Source organism: Rhinopithecus roxellana, chromosome 7 (genome assembly GCF_007565055.1).
Source record: "Rhinopithecus roxellana isolate Shanxi Qingling chromosome 7, ASM756505v1, whole genome shotgun sequence".
Classification (NCBI taxonomy): Eukaryota; Metazoa; Chordata; class Mammalia; order Primates; family Cercopithecidae; genus Rhinopithecus; species Rhinopithecus roxellana.
The window spans coordinates 112,351,107-112,363,241 of NC_044555.1; the positions used below are offsets into that span (position 1 = coordinate 112,351,107).

General features: G+C 42.8%; 1 protein-coding gene across 1 annotated transcript; it reads left to right on the top strand.

Moving 5' to 3' along the window:
• The first annotated feature begins 1,398 nt into the window (after positions 1 to 1,398).
• Positions 1,399 to 3,330, top strand: LOC104681871 (actin, cytoplasmic 2-like). The gene has a single exon (XM_010388306.2). The coding sequence runs from the start codon at positions 1,475 to 1,477 to the stop codon at positions 2,600 to 2,602; it is 1,128 nt and encodes a 375-aa protein (XP_010386608.1). The 5' UTR covers positions 1,399 to 1,474; the 3' UTR covers positions 2,603 to 3,330.
• The last annotated feature ends 8,805 nt before the right edge of the window (positions 3,331 to 12,135 follow it).

Here is a 12,135-nt window from a genome sequence, read left to right on the forward strand (position 1 = left end):
GGTTATTATTTTTTCTTATATAAGAAAGTAGAACATATTGAGGGTGGATTTTCCTCATATTGTACAAGTTCATCCATTAACATCTCCTTTGAGGCTTATCATCAGGTTTGGTTTCAAAGATGCCATTACTGGCCGGGCACGGTGGCTCAAGCCTGTAATCCCAGCACTTTGGGAGGCCGAGACTGGTGGATCATGAGGTCAGGAGATCGAGACCATCCTGGCTAACACGGTGAAACCCCGTCTCTACTAAAAAATATAAAAAACTAGCTGGGCGAGGTGGCGGGCACCTGTAGTCCCAGCTACACGGGAGGCTGAGGCAGGAGAATGGCATAAACCTGGGAGGCGGAGCTTGCAGTGAGCTGAGATCCGGCCACTGCACTCCAGCCTGGGCGACAGAGCAAGACTCCGTCTCAAAAAAAAAAAAAAAAAAGATGCCATTACTGACTACTTAACATTTGGACAAAATGGTTCCCTTTTACTCTGCAGTTGTGTTTGAATCTATTAGAAATGTAATTGAATGTGATCTACCCAGGTTGTCATCGCAAAAATACCATATAGTTATGGGTAAGGAAGATAAGACCAAATGTGATTTGTGAATATCCTATATTGTGCACATGTGGCATGATGTCTGCCAGCTTCTTCTGGGACTTTTGCCCATTGTTCTGGGCTTCAGGCCCCACTCAGAAACTTGGGGAATATACCTTCTCGGTCAGCTGAGCACTTCCTACCAACAACCCTTTAGCTCAATTCATAGATAACTTTAAAAACAATCACCATGTAACACTGTGCCCTTACAACAATCTACTTGGTCTCCATTCCCTTTGCCAGGACCCAGTCTCTTAACTTCAATAAGGATCTGCTTCTGCAAGTCTTCCTTTTTATTGCCTGGTCTCCCTGGTTCTCCTGAGGTTTGCTGGTTTATGTCCTTGCTACTTCTAGTTATCTTTTAAAATGCCCTCTCATTTATGAAAAATGCCAACTTAACGGGAATCACTAGCTCACTTATAGTGTCTACTCATGAAGAGACATACCCCTTTCTTTAAAAAATCCCTCTTACTCTGCTATTACTGGCGTTCAATGAAACATACCTCTAATCAGTTAGAGTGGCCAGTGCTGTAGGCCAAACTTATTGTATTTCCAATCCCACCTGAAAATTGAAACATTCTTTTTCAGAAGACTGCACCCTAAATCTCCACAGGCTTCTCCAGCCCCTTGTTTATGTCTCAGTTATCTGGAAGAGACCATGGAAGCATAAGAAAATCAGTCAAGTAATAATCAAAGAGGCCCCAACAACCATCAGAGGTGTGAAGGTATTTTTAAAAGGCAAACTTTCTGATTTTGACCAATTTCTTTATTAAAAGATTTCAGTGCCCTAACTCCAGTTTAAGAAATGAAAAAGAGTCTCAGTCGCCGCCGCCAGCTCGCGCACCTTGTTCTTCTGCCGCTCAACCGTCCTACTCCTCTGCCGGTCGCAATGGAAGAAGAGATCGCCGCGCTGGTCATTGACAATGGCTCCGGCATGTGCAAAGCTGGCTTTGCTGGGGACGATGCACCCCGAGCCGTGTTTCCCTCCATCGTCGGGCGTCCCCGACACCAGGGCGTGATGGTGGGCATGGGCCAGAAGGACTCCTACGTGGGTGACGAGGCCCAGAGCAAGCGTGGCATCTTGACCCTGAAGTACCCTATCGAGCATGGCATTGTCACCAACTGGGATGACATGGAGAAAATCTGGTACCATACTTTCTACAATGAGCTGCGTGTGGCCCCAGAGGAGCAGCCGGTGCTGCTGACCGAGGCCCCCCTGAACCCCAAGGCCAACAGAGAGAAGATGACTCAGATTATGTTTGAGACCTTCAACACCCCGGCCATGTACGTGGCCATCCAGGCCGTGCTGTCCCTCTACGCCTCTGGGCGCACCACTGGCATTGTCATGGACTCTGGAGACGGGGTCACCCACACGGTGCCCATCTATGAGGGCTACGCCCTCCCCCACGCCATCCTGCGTCTGGACCTGGCTGGCCGGGACCTGACCGACTACCTCATGAAGATCCTCACCGAGCGTGGCTACAGCTTCACCACCACCGCCGAGCGGGAAATTGTGTGCGACATCAAGGAGAAGCTGTGCTACATCACCCTGGACTTCGAGCAGGAGATGGCCACTGCCGCATCATCCTCTTCCCTGGAGAAGAGCTACGAGCTGCCTGATGGCCAGGTCATCACCATCGGCAATGAGCGGTTCCGGTGTCCGGAGGCGTTGTTCCAGCCTTCTTTCCTGGGCATGGAATCTTGTGGCATCCACGAGACCACCTTCAACTCCATCATGAAGTGTGACGTGGACATCCACAAAGACCTGTATGCCAACACGGTGCTGTCTGGCGGTACCACCATGTACCCAGGCATTGCTGACAGGATGCAGAAAGAGATCACCGCCCTGGCACCCAGCACCATGAAGATCAAGATCATCGCACCCCCAGAACACAAGCACTCAGTGTGGATAGGTGGCTCCATCTTGGCCTCACTGTCCACCTTCCAGCAGATGTGGATTAGCAAGCAGGAGTACGACCAGTCGGGCCCATCCATCGTCCATTGCAAATGCTTCTAAATGGACTGAGCAGATGCGTAACATTTGCTGCATGGGTTAATTCAGAAGTATAAATTTGCCCTTGGCAAATGCATACACCTCATGCTAGCCTCACGAAACTGGAATAAGCCTTCGAAAAGAAATTGTCCTTGAAGCTTGTATCTGATATCAGCACTGGATTGTAGAACTTGTTGCTGATTTTGACCGTGTATTCAAGTTAACTGTTCCCCTTGGTATTTGTTTAATACCCTGTACATATCTTTGAGTTCAACCTTTAGTACATGTGGCTTGGTCACTTCGTGGCTGAGGTAAGAACGTTCTTGTGGAAGAGAAGTCTGTGGCTTTGGTGAGTCTGTGTGGCCAGCAGTCTCTGATCTGTGCAGGGTATTAATGTGTCAGGGCTTGAGTGTTCTGGGATTTCTCTAGAGGCTGGCAAGGGCTCCTGAACCAGTTTCTGCCCTGCCAGTCTGTCAGGGTTGGAAAGTCCAAGCCATAGGACCCAGTTTTCTTAGCTGACGTTTTCTGCCAGAACACCATGGGCTGTTACTTGCCTTGAGTTGGAAGCGGTTTGCATTTACACCTGTAAATGTATTCATCCTTTTAATTTATGTAAGGTTTTTTTGTACGCAATTCTCAATTCTTTAAAGAGATGACAACAAATTTTGGTTTTCTACTGTTATGTGAGAACATTAGGCCCCAGCAACACGTCATTGTGTAAGGAAAAATAAAAGTGCTGCCGTAAAAAAAAAAAAAAAAAAAGAAAGAAATGAAAAAGAGGAAACGCTTCTCACACTATTTAGAAAGCACAGGGCCAACTCTTTATTTTAGAAAGAACAAACCAAGACAAAAATCTAAGTGTCATTATCTTGATATTTGACATGTGGCTTCCCTTTCATTTCAAGGTCCACTTGATTTTTATCATAATTGGTTTTAAAGATCTTCTGCAAATTTTCCAGAGCTTGATGGCATAAGGTTAAGTGACTCTAAAGTCAAGTCAGTAATTCCCAAGACTCATTAACAATGAAGAGGAACAATGCGATATGAATTTCTAGGTGAGCTGTGCTCTCAAATGAGTAGCAATAAGCAATATACTTGTGATTTATGGCATTACTAATATACCCTCTTTAAGAAAATCCTACCCACAGAACTTAGAAACAATACAGATAAATTAGGGAAAGATTATTTACATTACAAAAGGCCTCTTCACTTTACGAAAAGATTCACCATAAGGCTTCTTTAATGAGAGAGCGTTGGTATGAGATTTTGTTTACAAAAAATGAAAACATCACTTCGTACCAGAGTTACAGGAACTCTCCAATGGGTAATATGAGATCCACCCTCTGTTAGATGATTTATCTTGGGGCAGCTGGAATTGAAGGCCACACTGGGGAATGTGCTGGCTGACTCCTTCAGGACCCTGAAATCCACTGAGTTATTCTAGGCTTGTATTTCCCAAATGCCCCACTCTCCTTATCTGTTTTCTGTGTGCACCCATGTGGAAGGGTGCACCTATGTGGAAGAGTGCCCCAAGAAACAGTCTTTGGAAACATTTCAACTCAGAGGTGATCTGGCCTGATCCTGCGTTATCTATCCCAAGGTTGAGGAATTATACCACTATTATCTTCCCACTTTCCAGCTTTCTGACCACCAAAAATAGGGAAGTTTGGTAGTCAGGTGCTCCCCTAGATCCATGAGGCTGGACCTTAATACCTATCTGCAGAGACAGGGCTCTTTATTCTCTGCTCTGATGTTGAACTTGGATGAAACTGCTCTAAGTCTCCATTTAAAAATTTTTGTTAATGATTGGCTTAAAACATCCGTGAAGGTTCTTTTCTAGCATAAGCCCCAATTTGAGACTGGAAGCTTTGCAAAACAAGGACATGTGTTCATTTAAACAATTATTTAAGGAAGCTCTAAAGCGTGTTTTAATGATGTTAAATCTCTTTAAACTTTGTAGTTCCAGAGAAAGAAGGAAATGGCATAAAAAGAGGACCATTCTGTAGTCTCCTGTAAAAGATATCAGTGAGAAACCTTTACCATTCAGGGACATATCCTACTGTGATGCTTCTCCTTCCATTTCAACCCAGGGGGAAACAGGAAGAAACAAAGTGGGCATCACATAAATGTGGAATGCTTCTCCTGTCTGGAGATGAGCTGGAAAGGCAGCTGGAAGCAGTTGAGCGTATTATTAGAAAGAGCCTGTGGAGCTTGGCAGCTCAGCAGACCTGGGTGTGAATCCTAGCTCCACCATTTATTCTCTGTGGAACTCGGGCAAGTGAATGTATCTCTCTAATGATACAATTCCTAATCTGGGAAAATGGGAGAATACCATCATCTTTTCAGGGTTGTTGTGTTAGATGTTATATGTAAATGGTGTAAAGGGCACAGAACCTGGCACATACCAGGCTCCCAAGAAATGTTGAATTAATGAATGACTACATACAAAGATTGAAACTAAAGCTGCCCCTTGAATTCATTCTAAAACTTAAGCAAGGTCAAGGGAACCCCTATGGTTGTGACATAATGAAAACTAGACAGGTCATTAGGCATTTAAAGCAAATCTTATACCCAGGAAGGATTTGATTCTCAGATAATATTTATAGTAAGTTAACAAGAATGATCTCATCAAAGCCTATAAGCAAAAAGAGTCAGGTGAAATGTCAATATTACCAGTACTTTGTCTCAAAGAACCAGTGCACATAGTAATAGTATGACCTCTTTACATATAACTTACCTGTGTGGAAAAATAGTGCCAGTGAAAAAACCTATCAGTCTTATTACCTCAAAAGTGTGGTACCCATGATAACAGCCCGTTCAAATCACTGTCAGTTACTGAACTAGGTTCTTTAGGGAAAAGACGGATCAAATGTTTTTCCCTTTCAAGCCTGTGACTCCCGGTCATGGAGGTTGCAAGAACAAGGTAACACAGAGGTAAGAAGGAAAAAGGAGGTAAGAACACTGAGGTAAGAACTTCTGAAGTTCTCCTTCTTATAGCATCAGGCTCCTTGGCTCTTGTTGCTGTTGTCTTGGATTAGTTTGATGAGAAACACATGGCTAGAAATAGAGTGACACTAACAGGTGTTCTACAAAGCAAAGCAAAGCAAAACAGAGCGTGAAACTTGCTTTGGCTTAATGAATCTGTTTTTCTTTATCCAGTTTGATATTGGAGAAAATGTTAGCTGATCTCTCTTATTCAAGTTGTACCAGCAACCCTCTAGCCTGCCCCCCGGTTGAATTCACCTTATCTGAGGGGTGAATGCATTTGTTTTCCCACGACTCCCTATCCAGAAGTCAAAGGCAGCCTTTCTCTTCCCTTATCTGAGTGTGAGGGGATCTACAGCCTAGTGCCATAGAAAAGTGTTGTGGGCTCCAAAGTACTCTCTACACAAGGGCCCCATTCTGGCTATCCCAGCTCCTTAGGCAAACGTGAAGTTTAGGTCTCATTTGTTCTTAGGCTATAGATGACCACACATGGTGTTTCTGACCTTCTTTAGTTCATTCATTCGTGTATGCCTTTATTGAGTATGTATTGAGCACAATGAGGAACACTTACTTGATTGGTAAATCGGGGTATATTACCTGGACATTCTCAAGTCAGTTCATCCTCTTTTCTCTTGGGAGCAATCATATTCATAAGAGTGTGTGTTCTACTCTGCTCCTTCAGTGGGCAATCTGTCCTGCTCCTATGCTGCCTATATTTAGGTGAAGTCCTCGTATCTTTTGCAATCCATTGAGTAGACACTTTGACTTTCTCATTAATTTAGATCTTCTAGCCTGGCCTCCATCAGTAATGAAGTGGTATTTTTAAGTTCATATTTACTGTTTTGTGTATTTATCAACATCAGAATCTGGATGATAAAATGAAGTGCTACTTAGTGGGGTTTTTGGGAGACCCCTAAAAGTACCAACTATGTGCCAGGCATGTAGTCTAAGTTGCAGGGATAAACGGTGAGCATCATAAACAGAGGTCTTGTCTTCATGCAACTTGTATATCTAAGTCTCCCAGGACACATTTCTGGTGTGAATAGCATTTCTCTCCCCATCACTTGTGTAACATGTTATCTCCATGGAGTAGACTGTTGGGGAGGTCCCCCAGCCATCTGACATCAGTGGCAGAGCCAGGGTAGATAATCCGCCCTGCTTTCCTGCTCATGCCTTTTCTTAAAATGGCTTTGCTTGGAGTTGTGTTCATAAGAGACAAGACTGTTGCTGAAATAGAGATGGACTCCTTCCTATTAGACCTAATGTGGAAACTTAGCACTTTTTTCCTTTTCAAATATTGTTTATAGATCACTTCAACGCCCTGTGGCAGAGTCAAAGCTTTTGAAGGTTCACTGTTGAGGACTCAGCAATACTTCAAAGTCCTGGAACCTTTAAGCCTTGACCAAATATCAGATATAAATTTCCAAATAAAACCAGAGAGTTTCCAAAAATATTATATGTGGTGCATTGTGCTTAAAATTCTGAGACTGTTTCAATGTTCCTAGGTGTGCAAGTCCAGAACCATGACTTAGGACCAATTATAATTTTACTGGATAGATTGGCATTACTTCCAATAAGTAACGCTCCTGTCCCTAGGCCCATCCTCCTCTGTGGTAAGGGCATTAGCTCAGTGTACCTTCAGCCCGGGCCCCTCCCTCTCCTGGCGCACTCCTCCCTCGACCCCCATGGCACTGTGCTCTCCAGATTTTCACTCTCCCAGGCTCTGGCCTTGTTGCATTAGCCAGCTCTGTTTCTGCATTCCACTCTTTTTTTTTAATATAAGTAGTCTCAATCAACATGCTTCGACCAAGTGCCAAGGATGTGCCCAAAAGTATGGTAATTGTCAACCCCTGCTTGCCTAGTTACCATTTGTGTGTGTGTGTGGTGAGAACACTTACGATCTACTTTCTTAGCAAATTTCAAGTTTGACAGTTCAGAACTTAGTTTCCTCATCTGTAAAACTGCCTGCCCTAGATGTTCTTTAACATTCTTTGTTCCATTTCTAATCTTGCCCTCAGGAACGAGGTTCTGGCAAAGAGGCAAAGAAGGATATTATAATACCATTATCTACTTTCCTGATATGCAAATAAAATGTCCATGATAGGGATTTGAAAGAATACATTCTATTAAGGCTCATGAAAAGCAGTTAAATGCATATGTTTATATGTATGAAAATGGTTTGGCATTGCATATTGTGAGAGAAGGCAGGCGGCAGGTATCTATTCTGATCTTTTTCTAATAATGCTAACATATATGTCTGAATCATGAATAATTGTGAGTGGGGAAACAGAATATAGACACTGGCTAAGCATTTCTCATTCACCTCTAATTGATTATTCACTCATTTATTCAACAAACATTGAGCACCTCAGCTTCTGGAAATGCAAGGCTACCTGAGCAGGGTTTCTTGTCTCACAGTTAACTAGCATTAAGAGGTGTCACATTTCACTGAAGAATATAACAAACAGTGGGAATGTGGTGGCTGAGGTATTTTCAAATGGTGTCCTCCCTTCACATATAAATCAGTTGTATTCAGACTGATTTTGGAGCTTCAAGGATCATTCACTGTCATGGGAAAGAAGTCGTAGGGGCTAGATGGAGAAGACACTTAATATAGCAGCTCTGCTTTTATGCAATTTATATATTTGATTCTTTACATTATTTCACTTGAAAAAAAGTTGTACTGGTTGTGGAAAGCTGAATACTGCTCTCTCCCAACAGACATATAATATCCTAATTTCTAGAACCTGTGAATGTTACCTTATAAGGCAAAAGGGACTTGCCAGTTGTGTTTAAATTAAGAATTTTGAAATGGGTAGAATATTCTGGATCGTATGGGTGAGACCAAAGTAATCACAAAGGTTCTCACAAGGAGACAGGAAGGTCAGAGTCAGAAAGAGGGAAGGCAATATGACAATGGAAGCAGAGGTTTGAGTGATGCAACAAGAAATGCGGTAGGCATTGGGCGGAGCAAGATGGCCGAATAGGAACAGCTCCAGTCTCCAACTCCCAGCGCGAGTGACACAGAAGACCGGTGATTTCTGCATTTTCAACTGAGACTCCACCTCTGGGGACAGCGCACAGCTGAAGACCAACAGGGGAAGCAGCGGGGGCCTGTGCAGACGCAAACGACTCTGTCTGACAGCTTTGGGGAGAGCCGTGGATCTCCCAACGTGGAGGTTGAGATCTGAGAACGGACAGACTGCCTGCTCAGGTGGGTCCCTGACCCCTGACTAGCCTAGCTGGGAGACATCCCCCACTAGGGGCAGTCTGACACCCCACACCTCACAGGGTGGAGTACACCCCTGAGAGGAAGCTTCCAAAGGAAGAATCAGACAGGTACACTCGCTGTTCAGCAATATTCTATCTTCTGCAACCTCTGCTGCTGATACCCAGGCAAACAGGGTCGGGAGTGGACCTCAAGCAATCTCCAACAGACCTATAGCTGAGGGTCCTGACTGTCAGAAGGAAAACTATCAAACAGGAAGGAGAACTATACCAAAACCCCATCAGTACATCACCATCATCAAAGACCAGAGACAGATAATACCACAAAGATGGGGAAAAAGCAGGGCAGAAAAGCTGGAAATTCAAAAAATAAGAGAGCATCTCCCCCTGCAAAGGAGCGCAGCCCATCGCCAGCAACAGATCAAAGCTGGTCAGAGAATGACTTTGACGAGATGAGAGAAGAAGGCTTCAGTCCATCAAACTTCTCAGAGCTAAAGGAGGAATTACGTACCCAGTGCAAAGAAACTAAAAATCTTGAAAAAAGAGTGGAAGAATTGACAGCTAGACTAATTAATGCAGAGAAGGTCATAAACGAAATGACAGAGATGAAAACCATGACACGAGAAACACGTGACAAATGCACAAGCTTTAGTAACTGACTCAATCAACTGGAAGAAAGAGTATCAGCGATTGAGGATCGAATGAAATGAAGCGAGAAGAGAAACCAAAAGAAAAAAGAAGAAAAAGAAATGAACAAAGCCTGCAAGAAGTATGGGATTATGTAAAGAGACCAAATCTACGTCTGATTGGGGTGCCTGAAAGTGAGGGGGAAAATGGAACCAAGTTGGAAAACACTCTTCAGGATATCATCCAGGAGAACTTCCCCAACCTAGTAGGGCAGGCCAACATTCAAATTCAGGAAATACAGAGAACGCCACAAAGATACTCCTCGAGAAGAGCAACTCCAAGACACATAATTGCCAGATTCACCAAAGTTGAAATGAAGGAAAAAATCTTAAGGGCAGCCAGAGAGAAAGGTCGGGTTACCCACAAAGGGAAGCCCATCAGACTAACAGCAGATCTCTCGGCAGAAACTCTACAAGTCAGAAGAGAGTGGGGGCCAATATTCAACGTTCTTAAAGAAAAGAATTTTAAACCCAGAATTTCATATCCAGCCAAACTAAGTTTCATAAGTGAAGGAGAAATAAAATCCTTTACAGATAAGCAAATGCTTAGAGATTTTGTCACCACCAGGCCCGCCTTACAAGAGACCCTGAAGGAAGCCCTAAACATGGAAAGGAACAACCGGTACCAGCCATTGCAAAAACATGCCAAAATGTAAAGACCATCGAGGCTAGGAAGACACTGCATCAACTAACGAGCAAAATAACCAGTTAATATCATAATGACAGGATCAAGTTCACACATAACAATATTAACCTTAAATGTTAATGGACTAAATGCTCCAATTAAAAGACACAGACTGGCAAACTGGATAAAGAGTCAAGACCCATCAGTCTGCTGTATTCAGGAGACCCATCTCACATGCAGAGACATACATAGGCTCAAAATAAAGGGATGGAGGAAGATCTACCAAGGAAATGGAGAACAAAAAAAAGCAGGGGTTGCAATCCTAGTCTCTGATAAAACAGACTTTAAACCATCAAAGACCAAAAGAGACAAAGAAGGCCATTACATAATGGTAAAGGGATCAATTCAACAGGAAGAGCTAACTATCCTAAATATATATGCACCCAATACAGGAGCACCCAAATTCATAAAGCAAGTCCTCAGAGACTTACAAAGAGACTTAGACTCCCATATAATAATATTGGGAGATTTCAACACTCCACTGTCAACATTAGACAGATCAACGAGACAGAAAGTTAACAAGGATATCCAGGAATTGAACTCATCTCTGCACAAAGCGGAACTAATAGACATCAATAGAACTCTCCACCCCAAATCAACAGAATATACATTCTTCTCAGCACCACATCGCACTTATTCCAAAATTGACCACATAATTGGAAGTAAAGCACTCCTTAGCAAATGTAAAAGAGCAGAAATTATAACAAACTGTCTCTCAGACCACAGTGCAATCAAACTAGAACTCAGGACCAAGAAACTCAATCAAAACCGCTCCACTACATGGAAACTGAACAACCTGCTCCTGAATGACTACTGGGTACATAACGAAATGAAAGCGGAAATAAAGATGTTCTTTGAAACCAATGAGAACAAAGATACAACATACCAGAATCTCTGGGACACATTTAAAGCAGTGTGTAGAGGGAAATTTATAGCACTAAATGCCCACAAGAGAAAGCAGGAAACATCTAAAATTCACACTCTAACATCACAATTAAAAGAACTAGAGAGGCAAGAGCAAACACATTCAAAAGCTAGCAGAAGGCAAGAAATAACTAAGATCAGAGCAGAACTGAAGGAGATAGAGACACAAAAAACCCTCCAAAAAATCAATGAATCCAGGAGTTGGTTTTTGGAAAAGATCAACAAAATTGACAGACCGCTAGCAAGACTAATAAAGAAGAAAAGAGAGAGGAATCAAATAGATGCAATAAAAAATGATAAAGGGGATATCACCACCGACCCCACAGAAATACAAACAACCATCAGAGAATAGTATAAACGCCTCTACGCAAATCAACTAGAAAATCTAGAAGAAATGGATAATTTCCTGGACACTTACACTCTCCCAAGACTAAACCAGGAAGAAGTTGAATCCCTGAATAGACCAATAGCAGGCTCTGAAATTGAGGCAATAATTAATAGCCTACCCACCAAAAAAAGTCCAGGACCAGATGGATTCACAGCTGAATTCTACCAGAGGTACAAGGAGGAGCTGGTACCATTCCTTCTGAAACTATTCCAATCCATAGAAAAAGAGGGAATCCTCCCTAACTCATTTTATGAGGCCAACATCATCCTGATACCAAAGCCTGACAGAGACACAACAAAAAAAGAGAATTTTAGACCAATATCCCTGATGAACATCGATGCAAAAATTCTCAATAAAATACTGGCAAACTGGATTCAGCAGCACATCAAAAAGCTTATCCACCATGATCAAGTGGGCTTCATCCCTGGGATGCAAGGCTGGTTCAACATTTGCAAATCAATAAACGTAATCCAGCATAGAAACAGAACCAAAGACAAGAACCACATGATTATCTCAATAGATGCAGAAAAGGCTTTTGACAAAATTCAACAGCCCTTCATGCTAAAAACGCTCAATAAATTCGGTATTGATGGAACGTACCTCAAAATAATAAGAGCTATTTATGACAAACCCACAGCTAATATCATTCTGAATGGGCAAA